At 43.6% G+C, this 25,904-nt stretch overlaps 1 protein-coding gene across 3 annotated transcripts in view; it reads right to left on the bottom strand.

Moving 5' to 3' along the window:
* The window catches only part of tspan9a (tetraspanin 9a), a 153,418-nt gene that overhangs the window by 59,422 nt on the left and 68,092 nt on the right, over positions 1 to 25,904 (bottom strand). For 2 of the 3 annotated variants that reach the window (XM_085780015.1, XM_085780016.1), the window contains exon 2: positions 18,326 to 18,405. In XM_085780015.1, the coding sequence (XP_085636141.1) occupies positions 18,326 to 18,388 (63 nt within the window). In that variant the 5' untranslated portion in view covers positions 18,389 to 18,405. Of the gene's footprint in view, positions 1 to 18,325; positions 19,518 to 25,904 lie in introns of those variants that run through there. The other variant, XM_085780014.1, reaches the window with a different exon arrangement.

The following is a 25,904-nucleotide window of genomic DNA, read 5'->3' as shown; positions in this document are numbered from 1 at the left end:
ACATATTTTCTCCTCCATTATCATCCGACTGTCAATTGCATGTTTATTTTCTGTTAAAAGGCTGTAATTTACTCCGCTGGAACAAGCTTTTGCCCCCCAGAGTACTTTTGCCTTCATGCTTTTACTTTAATGATTGGGTCATTTTGTCCCTGAATATCCTTGGACAAATATCTGCATAATGGTCATGAATGTCAGACCTGTTGTCTGGAGCCGTGTTGTTTATTGGACATGAGTAAAAATTTACTCAGTGGAGGAGAATTAATGATTTCAAGAAAAAAAACAATCTTTTGATAAGCTAACATGTGAAACAAGTCCCTGGAAGTTGCATGTTTATAGTTTAGCGAAAAACATTTTTCTCAGAAAGCAAGGCCACATGCAGAAAAAAAAGAACATTCAGTTTTCGCAAAGTAAATATTGCCTAACATTTTCAAGGGCGACCTTTATAAGCTGGTGGGGAAAAGAAGGGTTTGATGAGGCTTATTTCAATCTGGTGCTGAACTCACACTGAGGTGAACAGAGCTCAGGCTGAAGTCTTGAAGCATTTGTCCCTAAAAGCTGCTTTGATTCAGCCAATAAGAGGGTTTCCTCAATGAATCTCCATCACCATGTACTGCATGCATTAAAGTTTTTGCTTTGGATGGTTTAGGCTTAATGCTATGAGCTAAGGTCATATCAGTCACCAAACTCTCAGCCAGAAAATGAATGACCAATATGTCCCCAATCTATTTTTTTTTTATCTGGTGCTGTCAATGGTGAACACTCAACTTGTGTATATCTTTTGCACAAGCTCCTTTTGTGGGTGTGCTACAATTCAGATTCATCAAGGCTATCATCAGTGAAGTGGAGCATCTTATGTCTGTCTGTTGAAAAAAATATCAGAGCAAGAGGTTATATGAAAAAAAAGAGGAGCCAGTTATTTTTGATCAGGAAAATGTTGTTTAGCTCTCATGTTTAAGAGATTAGAAAAGTCATTTTCAACACAGTTGTAGCTGCAGATATATCTCATCGTGAGCAATTTCCATCTTTGACCAGCTAAATATGTAGTGAATATGAAAAATAAGGCTCTGTATGAGATAAATAAAGGTTATGCTATGACAATAACACAATATGGCAGGTTGAAAAACAAATAAGGGGTTTAAAAAGTCTTTAAATGATTCTTCTTTTATATCTATGTCAACCAGCTGGACAGTGTTTTTGTGCAAAAACCACATGAGGGTGTGTCTGTTGAAAACATTAAAGGGGAACACATGCTTTTGTAATAGCTGTGGAATTAATTTCAAATAACACCAGCCCTTGATGAAAGCTGGTATTCCAAAATTAATCCTTTTTTTTTTCTTCTCCATCCGCTATGTGCAATCATTCAGCCAGGATCTGACTAACAAATGTGAGTGGAGGAAGTCACCCAGAGGTAAGAATGATAATAATTGTAACAAATACGATGCCGGTGTTTGTGGAAATTTCAGGCGGACTCTAATCCGGTGCAGGTTCTGTGTGCTCCATCACGCCACGGTCAGCAGTGTTTAACCAATAATGCGCTCGCACATCAGAGCGAACTACTAGAGGTATACAAAGCAGAACGATGACTGGTAATAGATTTGACCGAGAAGGAGGCTGCTGTAAACACTATTTCCCTGACGGCTGCTCACATAGCTCTTTTGCTTCCCCTCCACATTTATATTGTAAACACCTGTCTCTTCAGCAGTCTGCTCCACCCTCCGCTCTCTCCATACACGGGGACAGCTCATCATCCAGCGCAGGGCTGCTTCACTACAGTAGCTATCAGTTCTGGCTACATCTCATATTCCATTCAGACACAGAGTAAACCCAGGGCTTCGTGTGGCTGTCTCGGGTAAACAACATCTGACATTTTGGCTGGATCTCCAAACAAAAGCAGAAGGATGACACACGGCTCGGGGATTTGTTGTTTTTAATCAAACACTGCTTACTAAATATACTAAATATAATGCAGATTTTTTTGATTAAACTTGCTGCAAAACCTTGGGAAAAAGGGGATAAAAGTGATTGAGGTTCTTTGTGGCTGAATGGGCTGCAGCTGGAACGGAAATTGATGATTATTTCCATTCTTGTGTTATCTGTTTATTATTTGCTGAGGTTTTCTGTAGAAAAAAAAACAGCAAAGGATTGTGCACAAGGTGAAGTTATCAAACCAACAATCCAAAGCATTTCTGATGAACCAAATTATTTCATTTAATCGAAAAATGAACGTTCATGATTAGAGCCATGCAACCAAGAACAAAAACACCGCTTCGAGTTAAAAAGTTAATGCCAACACAATCACAGTGGGTGATTGTGATTCATCCTCATCGCCGCTTTAATAAAAATCCATCCCATATTAAGTGAGACATTGAGAAACTTCAGTCTGGACCTCAGTAGTGACACATCAACAGTGCCAATCAAACACACTTACAACACTTAGTTGCTTATGGTTTAATAAAATGATCCATTATTTTTTCCTTGATTAATTATGCAACTAATTTACAGATTTATATTTTCCAGATGATTAATGGGGAAGTTAGGAAAACATTCACTTGACACTTAATGGCTGGATATAATTAGCATTTAGATTGATGTTCTCAGCTCAAACATCTCTCTTAAGGAAGCTGCGGCTATTTGAATATTGTATTCCAGCTGCATGAGATGGGCTTCAGAACAGAAGAAAAAAAGAAGCTATTTTTTGCCTCCGCTAAGCCTGCAGGCTATACAACATTTGGTGTGTGTGTGTGTATGTGTGTGTGTGTATCTTATAGGAGTGTGTCCACATCGGTCTGCTTGTTAGAGAAGCTTTGTGTGTAGCTTGGCACTGAAATTTAGAACCAAGCTGAACTGGATCGGAGAACTTCCAAGGTAGCGTGTGATGTCTCACCCACCAAACATTGTTAAGACGTAGAACAAAGCGATGGAGCTGCAAACACACACATACACACACACACACACACACACACACTGTGGTGGTGAGGGAGTGCTCATCCGAAGACTGCGAAGCTAACAAGAGGAGGAAAGATGGCAAACACAGCACAAAACACAGCACAAGTAACCGAACAGATACTTTTGTTTAGTTTAACCCTTCGTCTCCGAGCAGCGGGCCTACTGAGCCGAGGACATGGAGTTAAAAGTCTGAGAATAAAGCAGAAGGTTCCCCGCTAGTGACAAACGTGCTCCTACTTGCTAATTACTGCAGCCGGGAAACAAAAAAAAAAAAGATAGCATCTGTAGCCGCGGGCGGCGGTTAGTTGAGGAAACAAATCTCTCAGCAAACCATTGTCTTCAGTCTCCACATAATGAAATTCTCCACCTAAAATTGTTTATTTGACTGCCCTGACCTCTCTCACTCTTCATTTCCAGTGTAATGGAACAGCCTGCGGTGAGAAGATTGTGCAGAGATGTGGATTATATCAGAAGATTTGCCGCTATACTGCTGAGTCTGGTCTTGCTATAACAGCAGCGTGCAGTTACTGGAGCCGATAACCCAGGCTGCCGCACTCAGGCCGCCGCCGCCGCCACAGAAAATATCAATTTGCTTGTCATGCTATTAATACTCAAGACGCCAACCTCCAGCACAATTTGACAGATTAAGAAACAGTCTACGCTGAACCGGAGCTTTCACCAGCTTTGAAATCCATGGCAAATGTTAACATTTACACGAACCTGCAGTGTAAGAGAGGTGGTTGGTGCACATCCTGACACATTAAAGAGTTTTCTTTTTTTTTTTTTTTATACTTGCAGATTTCCTGAAAGCGGCAAAATACAAAGTGCTGCCTAATGGTTGGAAAAAAAAACTGAAGATGGGGCTGGCAGAGTGGAAATCTATTATAATGGTGTGAAATCAGCAGAAAAGCACAGATACAAAGAAGGTGCGCACTTTGTCTTAGGTGTACCTGGAGTCCTTAGTTGCTCAGCTTTATCTGTGCTTTGTTGCACTCACTACACCCAGTCGGCGTAAAAGAAAGGAAACAGTAAAAAAAAGTCTTTTGAAAGTCAATGAAAAGCAGTCAAATCTCAGGAGGAGCATTGAGAGACTGAGCCAGACTGCTTTCCTTCATAAATCAAAGCACATCAACCAGCCACTGTTGCAACAGGTGCCTTGCTCCTCCCTCCCCTCCCCTCTCCTCCACCCCTCTTACTCCTCCCTTTCTTCTGCTTTAGCATGCAAATAAGCCTCCTCAGCGCCGGCTTGTTTACCAAGGAATGTCTCTAGATTACACACGCATTTAAACAAGTGCTGCGCTGGGTGTCTCTCAAGCAGGCCACCTCAGATGGATCCGGATACAATGAGGGTTTATGGGGGAGCACTCCTCTCTGAAAAGGCATCTGCGATAAAAATACAGCTCCTTCTTTACACGCTCCCCATGGTGGCTGGCAAAAGAGACAGGGACATTTTCAAGAGGAAGACTATCTGCCTGTCCACCTGTCGAAACCGCCCGCAAACCGCATCCGGGGCTCAGTTAACATGTCGGCTCAGTTAATTCGCTCCGTGGCTCCCTGCTGTCCCTGACATGCTTCTCTCTCTCCACCGTATCCCATCTCTTTGTCCTCTAATTGTCCTCCATCCTGGTGGGTTTGGGGTTGGGATAATGGTGGAGTGACAAGTCTGCCACGCTGCACATGCACCTCACAGGTGATGCTTCTAAAGAGCCCCCTCACACTGTCACCGTGTCACCGCAGGACGGCTGCCAACAGATAGCGGGGCCTATCTCGTTTAGACAGGAACAAATGAGGCAGAAGAGAGAGCTAAAGCTGATCCACGGCCGTCACGATTTATCGCCGTGTCCAGAGGCCATTTCAAATTGAGGTCTGCTGATTATACGAGCCGCTTCTGTGGCAAATATTTGTACCTTGTGCGTACGGGAAATGTGGAACTGCTTATCTTTTCCACTATGTCTGAAAACATGCACCAAATTCGACTCTTTCTTCTCCATTTCTGTGGGTTTTCCTGACATAGAGAGTATTATTAGTACAGCTGCTGATGAGGGGCCATTTGTTCCTCTTGAGCTGCTTGAGTTACCCCCTCCATGTGTGATGGTTGTGTGTGGGTACAGTGGGTGTCTGCAGTTGTCATACTGTGAGTGTTCACGACATGGAAAGAAAACTGGCTCAGCTCACTGTGCATGTCTTTATCCTGACTCCCTTCACCTCATTTTACCCCACAGTTCCTTATCTTTTAAATTTGGACTGGATTTTTTACAACCGCTGTGATACTAATTCACTCCTAGAGCCCTCACTGTCCTTGCCAACTTTAATCACACATTACTTGGAGCCGTCCCCAATAGAATAGCGGGATGTCAACTTATGCTAACTGGAAGATGACAGCAAATGAATTAGTAAAAGAACCACTAAGGAAGAGAAAGAGAAAGTGAAAAGAGGATACATTTCCTTGAAAAATGCCAACTTGATGACACGTTGTAAAAAATGCACAACCCCGAACAAGTGGTTTTACACAGCAGACTAAAACATGGCCAAGTCAAAACCACCCGAGCCCGTTTTCTTTAAATAAATCCATCTCATCCAGTTCATCCGTGCTGCTCATTACCGTTAAGAGAAAAACAAAGTTCATGTTCCCTCTGTCTCTGAGCTGTGACTGCTCTATAGTCCTCTCAGCTGATAAAGAATAGGTCATTTTACCGGTGAGGTTTAGAAAAAAAGAATGAAATTATAAGAGAGAAACACACTGCGCCGTGAGAGGTCCCCATTTTAAAAGGCATCTCACTTTGTCACCTTCCTTCCTATCACACATCTTCTCTGAAAGAAGCTTTTGTTTGGCGCCCTGCATTGTCAATCACGCACTAAAAAAGAACAATGAGACATGAGCGCACTAAGCAGAGACGTATTATCAGACTGACAATAATAAACGGTTAGATACGCAGTCAGCTGAGTTAGCACAGTGGGGTGGATGGGGGTGTTTGGGTTGGGGAGGGGTTTGTCAGACAGTGACTGACTGGCAGGCAGCACCAAAGCAAAGCCATTAAAACCGGGAACTTCTTTTCATGTTGGTATAAGTACAAACAGCAAATGCAACACCCAAATGTAACATGGATTCAAAGCCCTGGCCATGAATATACATGGGCTACTCGTCTTCTCTGACCTTGGCTGCCTTCTCAGTACACTGGAAGTCAACTGAATGCATAATGCAGGAACAACAAAAAATGTTGAGAGCGAACTGCAGGCAGCTCTGCACCCGTCCTCTCCTGCGCTGCCTCTTTGCTCCGCGTGCTCTTCGCTTGCACTTGCACTCGTGAATCTCAGCGGACACAAGAGCACCGCATCTGAAATGGACTCTGATATAATGAGGATCTGGACCTGCTGCAGCCACACTCTCCTCCCTGCAACCCCCCCCCCGCCCACTGTAACCAGCACCGATGCAGCGAGCCAGACTGTTTGGAGGCATATTGATGTTTTGTGTTTTCTCCCTCAGCAGAGCCGCCCCGTCCGTCCTCTGCAAATAAACGTGTCTTTGAATGAAGTTATTCTTGTCTCGCGGATGAAAATGGAAACTGCTGATCACGGAGGAATTCTATGGGCGATAAAGCTGACCGCCCACCACAGTTAATATGAAAAACAGCCAGATTCCCCCAGCAAGAGCGCTCTCTGAGGCGATATTGGATCAGCAGCTAAAGCAGGCTAATACAGCCATTCTGATGTAAGCCAGCATGAAATGTGATTGCTTTTGAGGAATATTTCTTTCTCTAATGACGGACACAGCCCTCTTGTGACTCATCCTCATTAAAATTCTGCTTATTTGGGCCTAATAGAGGAAAAAATATGGGTTGACTTTGGCAAACCTGTCCTCAGCGTTGCAATTATTTACTTGTTGTTTTCCGCCTGCCACAGGTGTCTATGATGAAAAGACTCACAAACCCCGCTAGTCAAATTTGAATGAAAAAAAAAAAGATGAAACTACAGAGAACTCCCTTCATCTGTCCAACAACCGGCTGTGAGAGAATTAAAGACAGAGTCAGAGCATGCTTCAGGATAATTTTTTTTCCCCCCACCACTCACGTCTCTTTTGCAAGGTAAGCACTTCAATGAAAAATGAACTGTAGGGAGGGAAGGCTTTTGAAGATGGAGGAATGCTTTCCAAGTGAAGCTGAGATTTGCCTTTTATGTGCCAATTACTGGGCTCTCAATAATATTGACAGACAGGCAGCAAACAGACACGTCAGCCTTCACACGCGAGATGAGCGCTGCCACCGTCCTTGTCTTTATCAGACAGATATTTCGTCCCAGGCATGAGATCTGAAATCGCTGCTGCTGCTCCGCCACTCAAGCATCCTGCACGGCCATAAATTACAACACATCTGCAGCATGTATATGAATATTAAGAAGACAATGCTCCGGCTGCACGTGTACATGGATTTTTTTTCCTATGTACACATGGGTACACAAGATATACAGGGAATTAAATAAATGAATAAATAAACAATGCAGGTTTGTTAATTCCATTATGATTGGCTAATTACACTCATAAAGCCCCAGAACAGCATTACAGAATTTTAAAGCCCATGTGTTATAGTTGAATAATGAAGAAAATGAACCAGAAAACTCTGTACTGTATGTGCTTAGCACTGCTAATCAGGCAGGGGAGTTCGGAGCTGTCGAAAAAGAAAAGGCAACTTACTTATTTAGTCAGTTTAATACTACTGCCTGACTGCTGCTCTCTAGGTAGGCTACATCTGTGTTCACGTTTCATCTCCACATTTCATTCTTACTTATCTCTCTCAGTCATGTGCTGTTTTTTTCCCACTAAATTCGCTACAGGGGTGCAGAATACCTATTCAGTATTTCCACTCCAAAGCAATTACCCCATTACTGAAAGATGTTGCTAAAGAGAAACTACGCACATGCTAAATATTTACTGTGTGTTTGCAGTCAGGAATCACAGTATTCAGTGGCCATGCTGTATGTAGCAGAGCTCATATGTCCCACAGGAAGACACACAGAGCATTACTGAGATGTCCCATTAGCCCTGGAGAGCTAGTGGTCAGTAATGGATGAGATAAAGCTTTAAGACGAATTTCTTTAAGCTGCAATGATCCGGAAAAGGCAGCTTCATAAAAGCAGAAACTTAGAATTTGTTTTAGTTTGACTGGCCGATGTGAAGTTAAGGTACAATCTATTATTTACATGCTGCTGCTGACTGCAATGTGTGGATTGGCATTGAACCTGTTGCTAGAGTGATTTTAGACCTTGCAATGCAAACTTGTACCGTTGTCTTTGAAAAAGATAGAAAATAGAAAATATAGCCTTATTCTTGATTTAGGTTTGGAACCCAGAAGTTTGCAATACTGGGATGGAGAGGTGCAGGTGAGGGCCAGGCTGTAGGTTTTAGGGCCATGGCCTGAATTAAATCCAGCAGAGGTTTGCATGTTGTTGATACGGAGAGGTCAGTGCAACAATGCTCCATCATCATAAAAAAGATTCACCGTGGAGCTGCTCTTTAATCAAGTGTTAGCTTTTACCTGACGATGACAAATAATTAATGTTGTGCAGCAAATTATCAGCTGATAACTGGCAATTAATCAAACGCAGACGTGTCGCCTGAATGAAAAAGAAGCCAGAACTGAGGGTAAATCCACACTAATCTCTTGGTTGTTGTTTACCTTAAATTTTTCAATTACTGTTTTCACTGGTTAAGTTGAGTTGCTACACACGTGTTTCTTTTCCCTGAAATAGACAGAATGATGTTTCAAGTTTGTCCCCTGGAGGAAAAACAAAAATGACATTATGGGGATGCCAGCGAGGGAGAGTGAGATCTGAGAGTGAGGGTGACTCACCTCTCGTGGGACTGTCATCAAACATCAATGCGTTCACCTCTCTTGCTCTTGGGAAGGAGTCCCTCCCCTCCCTCCCCTCCCCTTCCTTCCCTCCCTGCCTCCCTGCCTTCATGCTTCACTTCCTCCCACCCAGGAAAAAAGGGACAGCATTTTGGGCCTGCCAATCTGTCCTCTCAGAAGGGGACTGGGGAGAAAAATCTGGGCGAACCCATCTGTCCCACTTGTGCTCAAGAAGCACTGTGCAACCACCTCAAACCAGTGTCACGACAGAGATCTACAATGATGACAAGCCAACCCTGAAATAGTTGAGATTTGTATGAAATGGAAAGGGGGCATTAATGGGCTGACCCCAAACCCCTCACCGCTGTGTCCTCTCCTGATATTATCAGCGGATAAAACACGGAGATGGTGTTTTTTTTTTTGTTTTTTTGTGTCTCACCACCACACTGGACTGATGAGTACATACCCAGGCTATGGGTCTATATTAATAATTACTCCGGCTCACGGTGGATGAATGAGATCATTCACTGAGGATGGACGCTCCCCGTAATCAACTTCTCAAATTAGACTCCTTTCCCTGATGCTGGTCTGCCCACACTGGAGCTCCACTTGGATTCAGTCTTTTGTATTCCACTGCCATCCTAAGCCGCCCATTACTGAAGCCTGGGTGGCTTAATAAAAGAAATGGAGACATCTGTGCAGAAATAATGACTACTGACGGCGACTGCAAACGACACATGGTTAGAGAAGGGGGTCTCTCCAACCAATTTCTCACTTTATTTGATCTTTAATTAAAGAAACTCCCTACAACAGCAAATGGACAAAGCTGCGTACATAAACAATTTATCAAAGGATCTCTTTACATTTAATCAAACATTGGATTAAAACTGAAATGAGCTGGTTTTAAAATGGTAATCATGTTTAACAGCGGCTAATGCATTGATTTGTTTGAGATATACTTTATTGGCTGAACTAGACAAGCGAAGTTGAGATTAATTAACGTGGACTCCAGAAAGACAGTTCATGTTATGTGTGTTTGCTGTATGGTTTGTGTGACAAAGGGAATTTATAACATGGACGTGAGCACCATAACCTCGTCATTTGTCATTTCAGGAGCAACATCTGCATTTAATGACAATTTAACTGTAAGGCTCTTGCACTTCTACTATGCAATAAAACTGTCAAGTCCTCTCTAAAAAGTAAGATGTGAGACATCCTTCTGTGCCCCAGATAGAAAAGCTACCAAAGTGATGGAACGAGGCCGGTTTTATATGCTTCTTCTTTTTTTTTTCTTAAATATAAGACTTAGCATGCTGCAGGCAACCAGACCGTTTCCGATTTCCGATTTCAGGACACATAAAAACCCTGATATCGTCTGAAACAGAACAGATACACATAACAAATGCTCTTTCATGTCTCAAAGTATGGCTGGAAACTGCAAATTGCTGTAAAATAAACAAGCAGAACCATTTGCTTTTGCCATGTGATAAGACACGAGTGAAGTCAAGGGGACCGTTTAAAACCTCAGCCGTAATGTGGGAGAGGAGGATGAATCTGTATGCAAGAAGAATGGCAATAATCCCTATTAGGTTTACACAGTCTGTCAGCCAGACTGTTATCGTGCCACTGTAGCAGTGAAGGATCTCGAGTAGTTACTGCATTTCCCTCTTCAGGGAGAATATCAGAGCTGGTTGTGAGCACACACCTCATGCACATCTAGTAGGAGTCAAGCTCAAATTGGATCAGACATAACGAGAGCACTGCAACAACCTGCTCTGATGAAGATCTGGGTTTCGCTCCGAAAACAACACGACGCGCATCTATTTCAAACCACAACAGACAGTGTAATACATAGGCTGATAGTCTGAATTGTATATTATATCGCATACACAACAAGAAATTGCTCTATCAAAAAAAAAAAGAAAAGAAGAAGATACCAATAAAAAAATGTCAGGCACTTGGAGACGATCACCTACTCTGATTATGTGCTCATGCGTTTCCATCTAGAAGGCAACAATATGTCGCATTTTACGGCTGAGTTATAACGCAGCAGTAATCTGCGGGAGCTCGGCTAAATAAATCAATATATAGCTCTAATGTTTGAGGCGTAAATCTGCCCCTCATTTGTCATGGCTAACAACGTGGGGGAGTGTGCGCCTGGTTGCGTGTCAGAGCCCTGCTGGAAGATGTGTCCTGGGCAGCGAATTTCTGAGTCTGTGACCCAAATTCAAAATGACACATTTTAAAATACACACATTCAAAGTCAACCTGCTGCTCACATTTCTATTGTAATACGGCAACTGTTACTCTCCGTGCCGTGTGCCTGAAAATATGGTTTGGAAGGGTGGAAGTGGAGATAGATAGTGGAAACAAGCTCTCGAGGATGCTGTGTGGGTTGTTTGTATGGGTTCATGGTGGGAAAAGACTCAGGTCCAATTGAATCAATTGAGGTAGAGGCCCTGGGGAAATAGGTCAGTCATTGATGCATCCTCAGCCTGCAGGCGATAACCTCTGGAGAACTTCAGGAGCTGGACCCCGGACAGTGAACACTGTTTTCTGGTGGACTGAACTGCAGCTTAATAAGACTCCACTCAGCATGAAAACAAAACCTGCAACCACTTAAAACAACTGTGCTGTGCACTTACAGTACAGTATGGTCATATATATAAATATATCCCATACACTGTTAATTAACCATGAGCAGGATAATCAAACAGGAAATGTGTTAGCTCTCGGAAGACCAAGAAAATTATATTCTGTAAACCCCCTCAGCAGAGCTGGAGGTGGAGAGACTCACTGGGAAACATTGATTTCACTGTGATTTGCCTTTAGGTGTCACAAAAAATGCTGAGTGGTTGAACTTGCAAGCTGTTGTAACATTCTACATTAATTCACTGCTTAGGTGAAGATTAGCATTGATTGGTCTTCCTGGGGTGGAAATAGGAGGAGGGGATAGATACTCATGTAGTCTACAGCCACCCCTGGACAGTCAAGGACATAAAGTAACGCTGGAGAGAGCATCTCTCATCTGCAGCGACCGTAAGATGCATCGTGTTTTGCTACAGCAAAAAATTAATAAATCATATTGTGGACCACAAACTGAGGTAAAAAAAAGGAGGATTTTCTGCATATCTGCACAAGGCTAACAAAGCAGCATGAAAGTGATGCACACTAAGAGTTATTTGTCACAGTGAGACAAGACAACAGCATCTCAGAAAGAAAGAAACAACAAATAAAAACTTGAGCTGGCCAGCGCTGCAGTGTCTCACAGCTATACTAAGTCCGCAGGCGCTACAAACTGTCACTACATGATATGGGAAGTGTTCAAAGGCAGCTGAGACACAACAATAATTGGACTTATTCCCTAACACAGATTTAGCCAGTCTACTGCGTTTACGTTCCATAGTTTGCTTGATCATACTAATCACTTTGCACCAAATTGAACGCCATAATGAAATGTGTGCAGCTGTGAAGCCTTGTTATTGTGGACACTTTTTAGCCTCTGAATGAGTGCCTCGTTTGATCTGCTTTCAAATATGCACGAGCTACAACAAAAAGAATGGATGAGACTTTTGGTTTTTGGATTTAAAAAAAAAGAAAAAGAAAATCAAAAAACGTCCACTTTAAGGATATTTAACATTTTCAGTTCGCAATATTGACCATGAAACCGTGATGATGCCCATCCTGACGCCTGAGGCGCGATTTTTGGCACATAGTCATTACAAAAGATTCTGCTTATGTATGCAGAACTAATGACACTCATCTTTCTCCCCTCGTTCTCCCATATTCTCTCTGCTGAACTGAACTCCTCTGGCCTATATTTAGAAAAAGCAAGATCTCTGTGTTTCGCACACTGGAGCAAAGAGAAGATGATGAATATTAGGGCCGAGGTCCTATTTTGCCACTGCGAATGCGCCTTCTCTCATGCAGCACTAAGGAGACTTTCAGGTATGACAGATACAGTAAATGCAGGCGGCCCATATGCACCTCCCAAAGAAATAGACAGTGGTGTGTAAGGTGAATGGGAAGGGGAAAAGAGGATGAGATGCGTGCATCAAATGAGTGAGGTATTCTAGGCTCTGCAGCTCATGTGGCTAGCAGCGATTGCTTTTTCACCTGGTCCCATGATTTCCATCTGTCTCTACACGTCAGTGCCACTCAGCTGACTCTGTAGCAACTGGGTTAAAGCCGCACCTGCAGCCCTGTAGCCAACTTCAATCTAGCTCCAAATGCTCCGGGGGGGGTTTGTGTGACTTTATTATGTTGTGAGGGGAAGGTAATTTAATCACTGCCTTCTTAAGTTATCAGCTCTGTTAAATGTTGCAGTTTTTCTGTTCCTTGTGTGTGTCGTCGTCATAATCACCCTCTCGCCAAACCAAACAACAACTCATCAGGTCCCAAGTCCGTCCCCATTCGAAGGGTGATGAATGACGGGGTGGGAGGCTTAATTCCCCCAGCAAAAAGCACGAGCTACCTACCGCCTTCAAGCGAAACACGCACCTCCAATTTTTTTACTGCTCTATTACCTCGACCCCCTAGAGTGAAGCTGCGGCGGCTCCGTATTCTGGTTGATCTGCAACATGAGCTAATGAGCTCAGCGCCGCTACGCAGCACGGCCGGGGAAATCGAACCAGCCGGAGAGAGGGAGACGTGTAAATTAGAGGGATCTCCCAAGACGATCCACCGGACAAAGGCAGGCATATGGAGAGATTTTTTTTTTTTAGCAAGCGGGTCAGCCAATCTGAATCAAGGCCCTGCGATCTTTAGGGGATGCTAATTACAAGACTTCAAATGATTAAAAGTCAAATAAATATAGCCATGTTCTCTATATGTAAATGTGTAAACCGTGAAGCAAGTTACAGGCTGCTGTGCAGTTGATGATATCTGAGCATATATTCCAGTCTAAATGCCTGATATGGATATAGATGATTCTAAAGACATATAATCTGAGACGGGTGGTAATTGACCAGCTGAGGGGGCACCAATGCATGCACTGACTGATTAAATCCACTGAATACCTATCTTATCATAGCCACAGGCGTAACATTCAGGTGGACAGCCGGGCTGAAGCTGATGCTGCATTCTGCCAATTTCAAACTCAAAGCCTATTCAGGAGTCAGCCTTTTATGGCGAATTGATGGGAATTAAATACATGTGACAGCGCAAGCACATACAGCTTGTTTCATCATCTCACAGAGGGGCCCCTCAGCCCTCATCTATTTCCCTGTGCCCCCCGATCCTCGTTTCACCTGGCAGCGTTCTGAGTGAGTTCAGCGTGTGCCTCTCTTGTGAGAAAGAGGGAAGAGAGGAAGAGGAAGAGGAAGAGGAAGGAGAAGAAAGAAAGAAAGAAAAAAAGTTTGTTACAATGCGCGCTCTCTTGCGCCATTAGAGATGACTGAATTCTTCGTGTGCCGATGTGGAGAATGAGAAAAACTGCAAATTGCTTCAGCACCTTTGATGGAAATCCCAGGGGAAAGGGACAGATTTATGTATTTCCATTGAACCAGACACAGACGTTCACATGCACATGCACTCGCACTCACACTCGCACACACACACACTCTTCTTACAAAACACCTTGAGTCTGTCAATAACTCTTGTCTTTATAGCATCAGAGCACGGGCACAGTTGAAATCTTTAATGTCAAATTCAGTGATTAAATCAATGGGAAAACTAATCTTCTGTTGCCTTGGACCAAATGGTTTATAAATCCTGCAGCAATCCCCTAAGTAAGCACAGGATTTCATGAATGCTAAACACATTTGGTTTTCTCTTCTCCTCAACAAAGGAGAGGCTTTGATACCACCACCCCTCTTGTACTTGTAAGACAAGGCTGCTGAGCTGACACTTTCCTTTTTGAATACATATATCAAATAATGAGTCTGTGGCTTTTGATATGGCCTGATAATGGCACAACTGTACAAAGAAAAATGAGTTTGTGTGATGTTTACTGGTTGATTTTGGCAGCGTAAATCCTCGTGTTTCCAGAGCTTCTCAAAAAGTGTTCGGTATCACCGGGCTGTGATGAATAAAGTACAGCAGTGGACACCAAATTGAATTTTGAATGGAGAAGATTAACGGAGGAGGCCGCGAGGAAAGGCTGAAATCCTTGCCCCCAGCAAGAACACCTACACTGATTCGTTCACAAGGCTGACATCGATAAAACTTAACATCAATCACCCTATCAGGCTGGTCAAACAGCCACTGAGCGAGTGTTTGTGTGAAAGCACGACAGATCCCCCCCACCCCTGCTATACCACACACTTTGCAACACATTGTCAGAGCACAAAGGCAATTTGCTTTGATGATTGTTGGCTTTAGCATGGAGCACTGTCCGAAGGAGCCGTGCTCTCAATCCTTAACCGCACCACCCAATACTGCTCTAATCTGCTTGAAAGTCCCCCCGCAGCTCAGATTCTTCTAATCCCTCATAAGAAAGAGAAGCCAGATGGTCCTGAACAACTGCTGGGGGGGCCCTGAGGATGAGCGCATGTATGAAGATGCCTGGAGTGCCTGCCGCTGTTTACCTTGTGCTTCAAGTTACCACTGTAAGCTCTGTGGAGCGAATGGTGTGTGGGTGGTGAGTGTACTCCCAAGGATGGCTGCTGTGAGTATGTGTGTGTGTGTGTGTGTGTGTGTGTGTGTGTGTGTGTGTGTGTGTATGTGTGTGTGTGCTCAGTCAGAAAGAGGAGACCCCTGCTGTACCTGGTGTCAGGTTACCACAGCACTCCATTCCCCACTTCAGTCTTCAGATGAGATTTCAGAGCTTCAGAGGCGAACCTCCCTACCAGCTGCAGTAACCTTGTGATTCCTGGAGTGTCAGAGGTAGAGCAGTGCAGTCCCAGGGGTGTCAGGATACAATACGACTCTCACCCTACCTGCCTCTTTCTGCCGGCGGTGCCTAAGCGCTCCGTTCCAACCACTTTACCCACGAGTGAGTCCTTTATTCCCAATGCTAACCTTCAACTGGGCGCACTGCTGCCCCAGCAGACCTGCATGCCAGTCAAACAGGCACCGATGAGACTCGAGCTGTCACATTCTGGTGCACTGAGACCTCGCAGCAGTATGCTGCATCGTAACCCACACACACGCCAACCCCCCCCACCACCCCTACTCACTCTTCCCATGGGACGCTGATTTAACTGTTATTAAAATGATATAATGCCGGAGAGAAAACAAGGGTATGGTCTACTACAGGAATAGAAGGGAATACGCGTGGTGGGTGTTCATTAAGTGAACATTAGCAGAGTAGAAATTCAATTACTGCACAGCAGGGGATGAACCGCGCTGGGGAAGGTCCAAAAGCTACTTAAGGTCCCCATGCCCATGCCCGTGCACACACATACACACTCACACAAGTTCAAACATAAGATGACAAAGAGAGTCCACAAAACTCAGAGCTTGTGTTATCTCTTTGCTCGCCTTGAAACCCAAAGCCTCTTTTCCAACCACCTTATTACTGGTGTGCAGCAGCAGCAGCAGCCGGTTATTCGTGGTGGGGTTTTGACACTGCAGAAGGGTTAAATACAAATTGAGCCTGGAAAGAACCTGGGAACTAAACCCCTTCATGCAAATCCGCTGCATCTGACCCTTTCTTGAGAAGATCATGGATGATAATGACCTTATGACCTCTGCTAGAGGTTGACCTACAGCTGCCCACTGAGGCAGCTTCTGATCTATAAAAACGAGCCAAGCTGTCATACAGATAACCAATGGTGTCAATTTGTGAAGAGTCTAATAGGAGCTGGATCTATCATGTTTAGCTGAATCCTGGCTGTGCTATTAAAATACTCCACTCCACTTCATCTGTATACTAAAGCTTCCAATGAGGCAAATAAATGCATTTTCTAACATTGAGTAACCGCTGACTGATCATTTATTTTGGCCAGCAATCGATGTGAGAAACTGCTTAAAATGTCCACCCCTAATTTAAACAGTAGTGATGTCAAGGCCTGAGCTCTTACTTGCACTCTACATATACTGACTGATTTCCAAATGGGTGCTCACATCAAGTAAGTCAATGTCTGCATTAATGAATCTAACACCAGCAAAGCTTTTCTGACCCTTTCATTCCCTTAAACAAACATTCACATCAAGTCGAGGCACACAGAAGAGCCCCCCGAGCTAATTCAAAGTCTTCGAACACAATCACGCTCCTCCCGTGCCTTTGTGGCCCGAGTAATGATATGAGAATGATATGGAGCTACAGCCCCGAAGCAGCAGAGAGACCTTCACTGCTCCCTGCTCCCAGCTTCAGACTGGCCACTAGCAGGACTCTCCATTTTCATATATGAAGGGTGACAGTGAGATGAACCCAGCTTTGTGTTGGTGCTTTGTGTATGTGTGTGTGTTAGTGTGTGTTTGTTTTAAATGCTGGCCGGTTCACAGCTGGGCTCCAGCTAATGCCCACTCCAATGTGCCCCAGTTAACGAGGCTCACAACCCAGTGACATGGTGGCCCGTGCTTGCTTGGAGTCCCCAGCGTTGGGATGTTTTTACGCTTCACGCTTCGCTGCATCCACACAAAAGACTTGGCCCCATAACCTCTAAGCCCTATAATCCATCCTGTAAACATTCAGTCTGTGTGTGTATGTGTGTGTGTGTGTGTGTGTGTGTGCCCACTTTTACAACAAATGCCCATGCATGAGTACCAATCACAGGCTGCACACTGCCACACGCCGGGCCAGGATCCTCCGGGGGCGAAATCTATTCAAGTTTGCTTTGGGTATCAGAGAACACCATTACACCAAATTACATCAAATACAGGTGATTACACCTTCCAATAAAGATAATGGCAACAATTACAGTACAGTGGATCTGGACACTGGCTTAACAGTTTCCTATATGACTGATCGTAGTTTTACCCAGGAGCCCAGGCGTTTCATTAAAAGACAGTATAATAAAATGAGGCTCACAAATCAGATGCACTTGAAACTCTTGCTGACAACCTCTGCTCATATCCCCCTGGTGCATATTGTGTTGCTCATCAATGTAACTGCACTGTGGAGGCATATTCTCTTTCACTGGCATACCGAAAGCAGCATTTCAACTTCATGTTCACTGTAAATCATATAACCATCTGAATGAGCGACCCTAATGAACCCCCGTGTCCTCCTTACCCACCACAATCCGGCCCCCCTCCACTCCCCTCCCTCCCTCACCCACCCACCTACCCACCTCCAACCCCCCCTTTTCCCTCCTCCTCCTCCTCCTCCTCCTCCTCCCAACCTCACCAGTCTCATACAAAAGGAGACCTGGTGCAATGCCACTGACTCTGTCATGACATCCAGGAATAGCAACATGCTCAGAGAGGAGCAGGCATAAACACCCTGATGTAATAATTAGAAACGCATGATTGCACTGACAACCATCACTTTGCCTTAATGTTTCAGAATTAACATTAAAAACAAACATTAAAAAACAGCATACTGAGCCTTCACATCGGCTACCACATCATCAGCTAAATGAATGTGAACAAGTGTGGAGAGCAGATTATAGGACAAGACAGAATAATAATAATGATAATGATCCACTTACCCAGAAGATGAGGTTGAAGACGAACATCATATACTTCAAGCAGCAGAGGCAGCCTCTTGCCATGTTGCACTTCTTGAATTCTAAAAGGAACACAAAGGATAGATCCAGGTAAAAGACAACGTATTTGCTGCCTTTGGGTGTGCTGGGCTTGCTGTTGGACTTGTCTCCCGTGCTGGCGTCAGCTCCGGTTGCCCCAGTCTGTCCCTGCTGTGCGTTTTTGCGCGGCCCCGTGGAGCCGTAGAAAGCGCCGGCAGTGAACCCGCGGCCGCCAAACGGCCGGCCAGACGTGGAGGCTTGGGCAAAGTCGGAGTCACGGCTGTCTACGGAAGGGCTACGGTGAATGGCTGACTCCTCACTGCTGGACTTCTCCATGCTCTAGGGCTGCAGCTGCTGATGAAGGGCTCCCTGACGCACAGTCTACCATAGTCTCAGAGATGAGCGGACAGAACAACTCGCTCTCCAAAGCTCCACTGCTCCACACTCTGAAGCAAATCAAGATAAAAAGCCTCACAGAAACACACACACGCGCAGGCAACTACATCCACTTCAAAAGCGCACAATTGGATCAGAAAGTCTCCAGTGTGTAGAAGTGAGTACAACTGCACTGCTGCTCAGACACCTCTCCCAGGTCTAAGTGTCTTCTGCTTGCTGCTGCTGCTGCTGTGGTAGTCCTGAAGTGACTGTGCAGGAAGGTCCTGTGAGGGGCATTACCCCTCGCCTTATGACAGGGGCTGTCTTTCCTGAGAAGAAGTTACAGCACTCCCTCTTATCCCCTCATGTAATATCACTCTCCTCCTCTGCTGCTGATTGCCGTGCCGGGCTGCTCCGCTGGGACTGAAGAGACCCACGGTGTGTGAGTCTCAGCTGCTCCACTTCCACCTTTCTATTGCTGACCTGGTAACTTTTCTTTTCCCCTTTCCTCACTCACTCTCCTCTCCTTTCCTCTTCTCTCCTCTCCTCCTGCTCCGTGCTCCTCTTCTCAATGTGCTCTGATGCGCTCTGCCTCTCTCCCTCTCTCTCTCTCTCTGAGGGTGCCTGTCTTCTCTAGTGTACCATTCTGTGCTCAGCGGCTCAGTCTCTCTGCACTGCCTGTGCTCCGCTCTCTCCCAACAGCAGCGCTCTCCGGCTGATGTGCTATTATCGGCAGACGCAACTAACGGGCATTCCCTATCTCCCAGCAAGAGCACTGCCCTCCTCCCCCAACTCACTCACTCACACACTCTCTCTCTCTCTCTCTCTCTCTGGCTCAGCCCCTCCCCACTGCTGAGCAGACAGCCAATGCAGCAGCTGCAGCCAGACCTGAGCTCCTCCTCTCCACTCTCTGTGTCTTTAATAAGCCCATCACTGTGTTTGCTTTGACTATACATGTTCAGCAATTTCATCTCTGCTGTCAGGGAGGGTCAGAGATGAGTTCTACAAGATGCAAACAAATACGAATAAATAAGAATAAAGTGTCAAGGAATGTGCAGATAAGTAATGGGTTGTGTGTGTGTGCAGGAGAGGAGGAGGAGCAGGGCTGGGTTTGGTGACTGTGTTACTCATCACTGTGCTCGCCCACGTTCATGTAAGAGGACCCAATAGACTGGCAGTGTGCAGGCTTTGGAATTATGGCACTATCTGAAGCATGGAAAGGTGATAGTGGCTTTGAGATGTTGAACAGTCTCCGTTGCAACGCCAGGGTCAAACGCTGCATAGCCCTGATGATTCACGCACCAGGCTGACAAGTTATTACGGGGCTTTGATTTTAAATTTATCAAGCTCCCAAAACATGTGCATAACATCACAGAAACAAAAGAGCCCTCAAGGTATAGCGGCCGGGAGACAACCGCGAGGCCGTGTCTATCTGTGTGAGTGCGCCAGGGTTTAATTTTACCCTCACTAGACCGTGACAATTGGAATAACAGTATAATTGCCCTTATTGACTCTCAAGAATCCTTTTTCTCCAGCAGTGTCTTTACCACTACAGGTCTACCACTAGACTGCACATTGTTCTGCTGCGATAATGGTCTTCTGTCAGCAGCGTTGCCGGTGATGGCTCAGCCCTCCAGACAGATGGAGCGAGAGATTCAACTGAATGGTCTTAAAGGTAAACCCAGTAATACCCAATTGACATAGACAACCTAATCTAACCCTCTTGTGTTTCGCCATTGTAGAGTAAAAAAGAATGAACCTTGAGCAGGCGTGCGCTTTTGTGGTTGGGAGAGCGAAAGAAATTCAAAGACTGATGTCTCGAAAACATGCAGGAAATATAACAAGCCTTTGCAGTTGAAACCATTTGTACAGTCAGATCAGGTCGTAGTTATTAAATTAAACATTCCACATAGAAGATATATTTATTTTTCTGTCTGGCAGTGAGAAGACTGAACTCTTGTGTCTCTATGGTAAATATGAGGCTAAAGCCTACACTTAAATTACCTCAGCTTAGCATAAAGGTTGGAGACAGTGCATTTCAGTAAGGCTTACATAATTACATATTATGGAAATCAGTGACAACCTGGAATACTTCAACTTGTCTTTTTATATGGTTCGAACAAATGAGATTGCGTGAGCTGGTAGGTGGATGTCATCACCTTTGGACTGACCCAGATTAGCCGATTTCCCTCTTAGTCCTGTCTTTATGCTAAGCTAAGGTAAACTAAGCAGGTACTAGGTGTTGCATTGTATGTACTAAGATTGATCTTGGCTAGAAAGCCATTGGACGTTTTTTCATAAACTGTCAAAAGAACAACTTCAAGTGAACAAAGCATTCCTGAAAAAATGGTTTTCAAAGGTGATAGTTACTTGCCGCATTATACCGAGAAGGAACCTGACAGCTGACAACTGTTACTTTGCAAAAACTGTCTTGCGTTGAAGCAGAAAATCACACGTAGTTATTTTTTCTGCTTCTCAGTAAGAAATAAAAAGCGTGCCTACTTTTCATTTCTCCATCATTCATTATTTGAGGTTTCTATGCGGCTTTGAAAATCTTTTTATTAAATAGAAGACTAAAGCAGATTCCGAATTTCCCACAATGAAAGAGAGGTGTTAATCTTATACCAGTATTTTAACAGCTCATTTAGTACGATCTAATCTGTTATCTGTTAAAGATAGCGACGCCACATGATTATTCATTGAATGCTGCCACCGAAAAGGTAGACACGGCGACAATATCTGCTCAGGAGTTAGAGGCTCACAGCTATTTTGGAGGTGAAAAGCTTCAGAGACAGTGTGTGAATCCAGGTGATTTCTGTCCGCTGAGTTTTCAGGCCCTTAACACCAAATTCAATACAATCTGCGTCAGCGCTGCTCTCTAGGAGTTACACGTATTTATCAGAGCTCAGCTGGGCTCATCGTGTGCATGTTACTGATTCCTCAGTTACCCTGAAGGACACATCTCAGCCAGTTCCCTCCTGAGATACACACAGATCCATCCATTGACATCCATCCGGAGCAATGGGGCTCTGCTGCTGCTGCTGCTGCTGCTGCTGCTGCTGCATTATAGTTTGAGGCGGTAGAGAAACAGGAGAGAAAAAGATGAAGCGAGACTCGGGAGAGAAGGACGTCTGAGGGATGACATGCAGGAGTTGAGGCTCGGAGAGAAGATGAAAAATATGAAGGGTAGTAGCAGTGGCAGCAGAGCACACCAGATCAAGAGAGCCCAGGGCTGAAAGGAGGGAGGGTGGCTGAGTGAAATATGACTGTATTCAAACATCTCCTCACATGTGGCAGCCCTTAACATACGTATGTTGTAAAGACATACAAGAAGAGGAGATTGGAGTTCAGAGAAAGCTTACTTAAACCATTATGAAATATATCCACACATCGAGTGGTGTCAGGATGTCAGCCAAGTGAAGAGTATGCAACTACAGAACAGTATGTGGTCTGGATAACAGCTATTCCCACCTGCACGCAGCAGGAGGTAAAGTGAAATGTACTTAATGCCTGTAGCTGTCTAGGTAAATAATCAAAGACCTATGCAATTAAATCTTCCATTAGAAAAAGATTTCACTTATACTGAACTCCAACCTCAACCTCAAAATAAAGAAATGCTCCTGCAAACTTCAAACAGCTCCCTAAATCCATAAAATATAACTAATTCCGTTTTATTGCACCTACAAATAATAATACACATTTAAATGAGTTATGGATGGTTATGTTTCCTTGTTATGGCGGCAGCAGGAGACGTGTTTTGTGATTCACGGGGACTTGATGAAAAGTCTAATTTTACACACTGTTGGTAACCTGCTGTACTCTTAAATGTGTCGTCCCTGTTGTTTTGGCTGGGATATATTTGGTATACAGCTGGCATTTGATAAATAAACTTCATAAAATGCTGGTAAGTTCGTAGATGTGGATTGTGTTGGAGGAGGAAAAAGCTATAAAAAAATCTTATAACAAAAAAAAGAACACTTTTATCCACAGTATTCTTACTATGTATTATTACTTCATCACTTCAAGTCCTTGTTTCATCCTCCCTACATAATCTGGCAGGGTTTAGTGGCTTTAAATCTATCTTAAGTGATTTAATTTACAGTGACTTTATCTTACACAGTATACACAGTCTCTCTCTGCTGTAGCTGGTCAACAACATGATTTATGGCAAATGCATGTGTACTATTTTAAAGAGACTGTTTGGATTGTACAGTTGCTTGTACTCCCATTATACTGTTTATTGCAGTTTATTTTGGAAGCTCTATATGTATATGCAGAGGTATAACTGCACTTATCATGATGGCATGCTGGACTTAAAATAATGCATGCTGGGTAGAAATTTGGACTGACTTTCGCTGTCGCCTGAGAACATCACCATGTCGCATTGATATTAAAACCTCGCGGGAGCATGGAGGATGTAGTTTCCTGAGTCCTCGGGCTGCACCGGCTGGGAACCACCTCTGTGACGCCAGAACTTTGTCCCGACTTGCTTCAGGCTTCACTGACATGCATGACGTGATCTAGATTTTTATTCAAAGTACCTCCTTTTGTTATGTCTGCCAAAGGGGGTACAATTTATTTGATCTCCTCCTTCTGGCACCTCTTCTCTCTCTTTTTTTATTATTTTACATATGGGCACTATAACACTATAGTTTTCATTTCCAGCTGTAAAAGCTCTTGCGATCAGGAGTTTGCTATTGGAAAATGAGTAATGCCCTCGTAGGTCATGTTTTTATCCTTTAGATTTATTTTATTTTCAACCCCCCCAGCAACTGGATGGCCTGAGTGTTTTTGATAGTATTCCACACACCGTGGTTCTTAATAAAACAGATAGAAATAAAAAATGTTATCTCTCTAAAAGCGTTGCTCTATCATTTATTTACCTTAACCCATCGCCCCTGATGTTTTCAAAAAATATTACTTTAATTTCATGCGAGTCGAAAGATTGATGAAAACTGGCGCCTGGCCTGAAAACATTTTTGAACATATCTGACCTATCGAGGGCAACAAGTAACGCTCCTATTTGTTAAACACAAAACCACAGAGCGGGTGTCCATGCAGGTAAATGCTCCTGCGTTGAAAGCTCAGGGACGCTCCAGGAAATAGAGTGAGATAGAGTATTTTATTCATCGTCAAATTGTGTTCAAAGTCAAGTACGTTATAGCCTGAGCACTGAGACTCACTGGACATTTATGTCAGTTCTCCATTGTAAAAAAAAAAATACATGAAGACCAGTTTAAAGATATCCATAACAATATGATATCCAGCATATTAACATCTCATAACATAATAAATAAACTGCATAATAAACTCTGATCAATGCAGCCAGTGGAAGACATGGCTATACAGTAGGCCTTCGTGTAACAGAAGAAGACAGACGGACAGAATATGAATGTGAGAAAGAAAAAAAAACAGACAAAGAAACCCACTCGTGTATGTAGTGTGTCTGTATTATGAGCTGAAAAATCATTTTGATAAAGTGTGTTCTTGGTGCACTTCATCTGTAGCCTGGAAAAAAAAATGACAGAGTAGTTTGTTTGTATGAAAGCTGAGTTTGCTTGTGAGAATGGCTTTTGATACCATAACAAAATATATGACTCTGGTACAGTAAGTGTGTGTGTGCTTATAGCTTTTGGTCATCACTTCAGAATTTTTTTTTGGCAGATTTTATTCCTTGACACTTGCTGCTGCTGTATCCTTTGACTTTTTTTTTTTTGACATTTTATGGATTGCATGACCAATCACTATCTAAATCAAAGATGAATCTATTGAGAAATCATTTAATGCAGAACTACTCAACTGTGAAACTCATTTTCTTGCAAAATGCCACTGAATAAAAGACCATAGACTTCAAAACAGATGAGATACTGTAATTACACGTGGACATATGCGATGCAACATTGCTCTATACTTCTGAATATATCTAAAGTTTGAAGTTGGAGGTGATCTCACAGGTTTTGGCTGTTTATGCTACAGAATTCTCAAATACATCTTGGCATTTCGGTGGGTGATTAAGTGTTCTTGACCTCAACAGCTTTGTTTTCAGCACAAGGAGATTCAATCGAGTTTTCTTTTTAATTTGATATGGAGCAGTTGTTTTCAGTCAATCAGCTTTTCAGACGCCGAAAAATCTTCCGAGATGCCTTTAGGAAGGAATTCAAAAGGTAGGTCCAATATTTTTAGCTGAATTAATGAAGAGAATCAGGTCTTTCATGAGGAGGAATGGCAGTTTGTTTTTTGGATTTTTCTTTGATAGCCTGCGACTGAATGTCTCTAATTTACTGAGTGGAATTCAATCATGACAATCCCAGCCGGTCACAAGGTCACCTCACACATGACAGCATCCCAAAAATAAAACACAGCCTTCAATAAAATCACTCAGTCGAGGAAAACTTTAAGAAAGCTTGATGTTGTTGTTTGTTTGTTTATTTAAAAAAAAAGAAGAAGCAGTACATCAAAAGAAGCTGATGTCTCCTCTTAGACAGTAATTGAATCATACAGAAAGCAGCGCTGCCGCTTCTCACATATGTAACACCGACAAAATGAATGCCTACCAGATAATTACTAGCTAATTTGTCTTTGCTCATATTACAGGAGGAATTAGTGCTGCATATCTTTTGACCAGTCAATCTGAGACCATGTCAGACGTGCAGACATACGGCGTATGACATGCGACAGCACATGATCCTGGTGAGAATGTATGATCAAGGCCCGAGCATAAGGAGAGGATTAAAACTACAAAGGGTTTCCTCCCACACAATATGTCAGTGCCAGTGGCCCTTAGATCCTCCGAAACGTTTGGGCCCGGCTCTGTTGCTGTGGATGCAAACAGACGACACAGACATCCTGACACGGCCCCTATACATTGAGGGACTTAAACAGCCAAAGGACAAACTAAGATGAATAAGAGGATGTGGACATATATTTGCATTGACTTCTGGTGAAAGAATATGCTGGGGCATGTGAATGAGCTAACAAGCTATTAATTCTGACGTCTGCCTTCATCTCCAAAATCAAATTAAAATCAGGTGTCAATCTGGTTTGATATTTATGGGTCTATCTTGCCCTTTTATGATGCTCTTAATATCGCCCTCAGAGAGGAGGCTAGCCAGACAGAGCCGCCATTCTTCACTCATTCTTGGGTGATTTGCAACCAAAAGTCAATAAA

This window comes from Trachurus japonicus, chromosome 6 (assembly GCF_045865225.1).
Source record: "Trachurus japonicus isolate A0001 chromosome 6, Traja_1.0".
Lineage (NCBI taxonomy): Eukaryota > Metazoa > Chordata > Actinopteri > Carangiformes > Carangidae > Trachurus > Trachurus japonicus.
The sequence above is the reverse complement of the archived record's forward strand: the minus strand, read 5'-3'. Positions and strand labels throughout refer to the sequence as shown.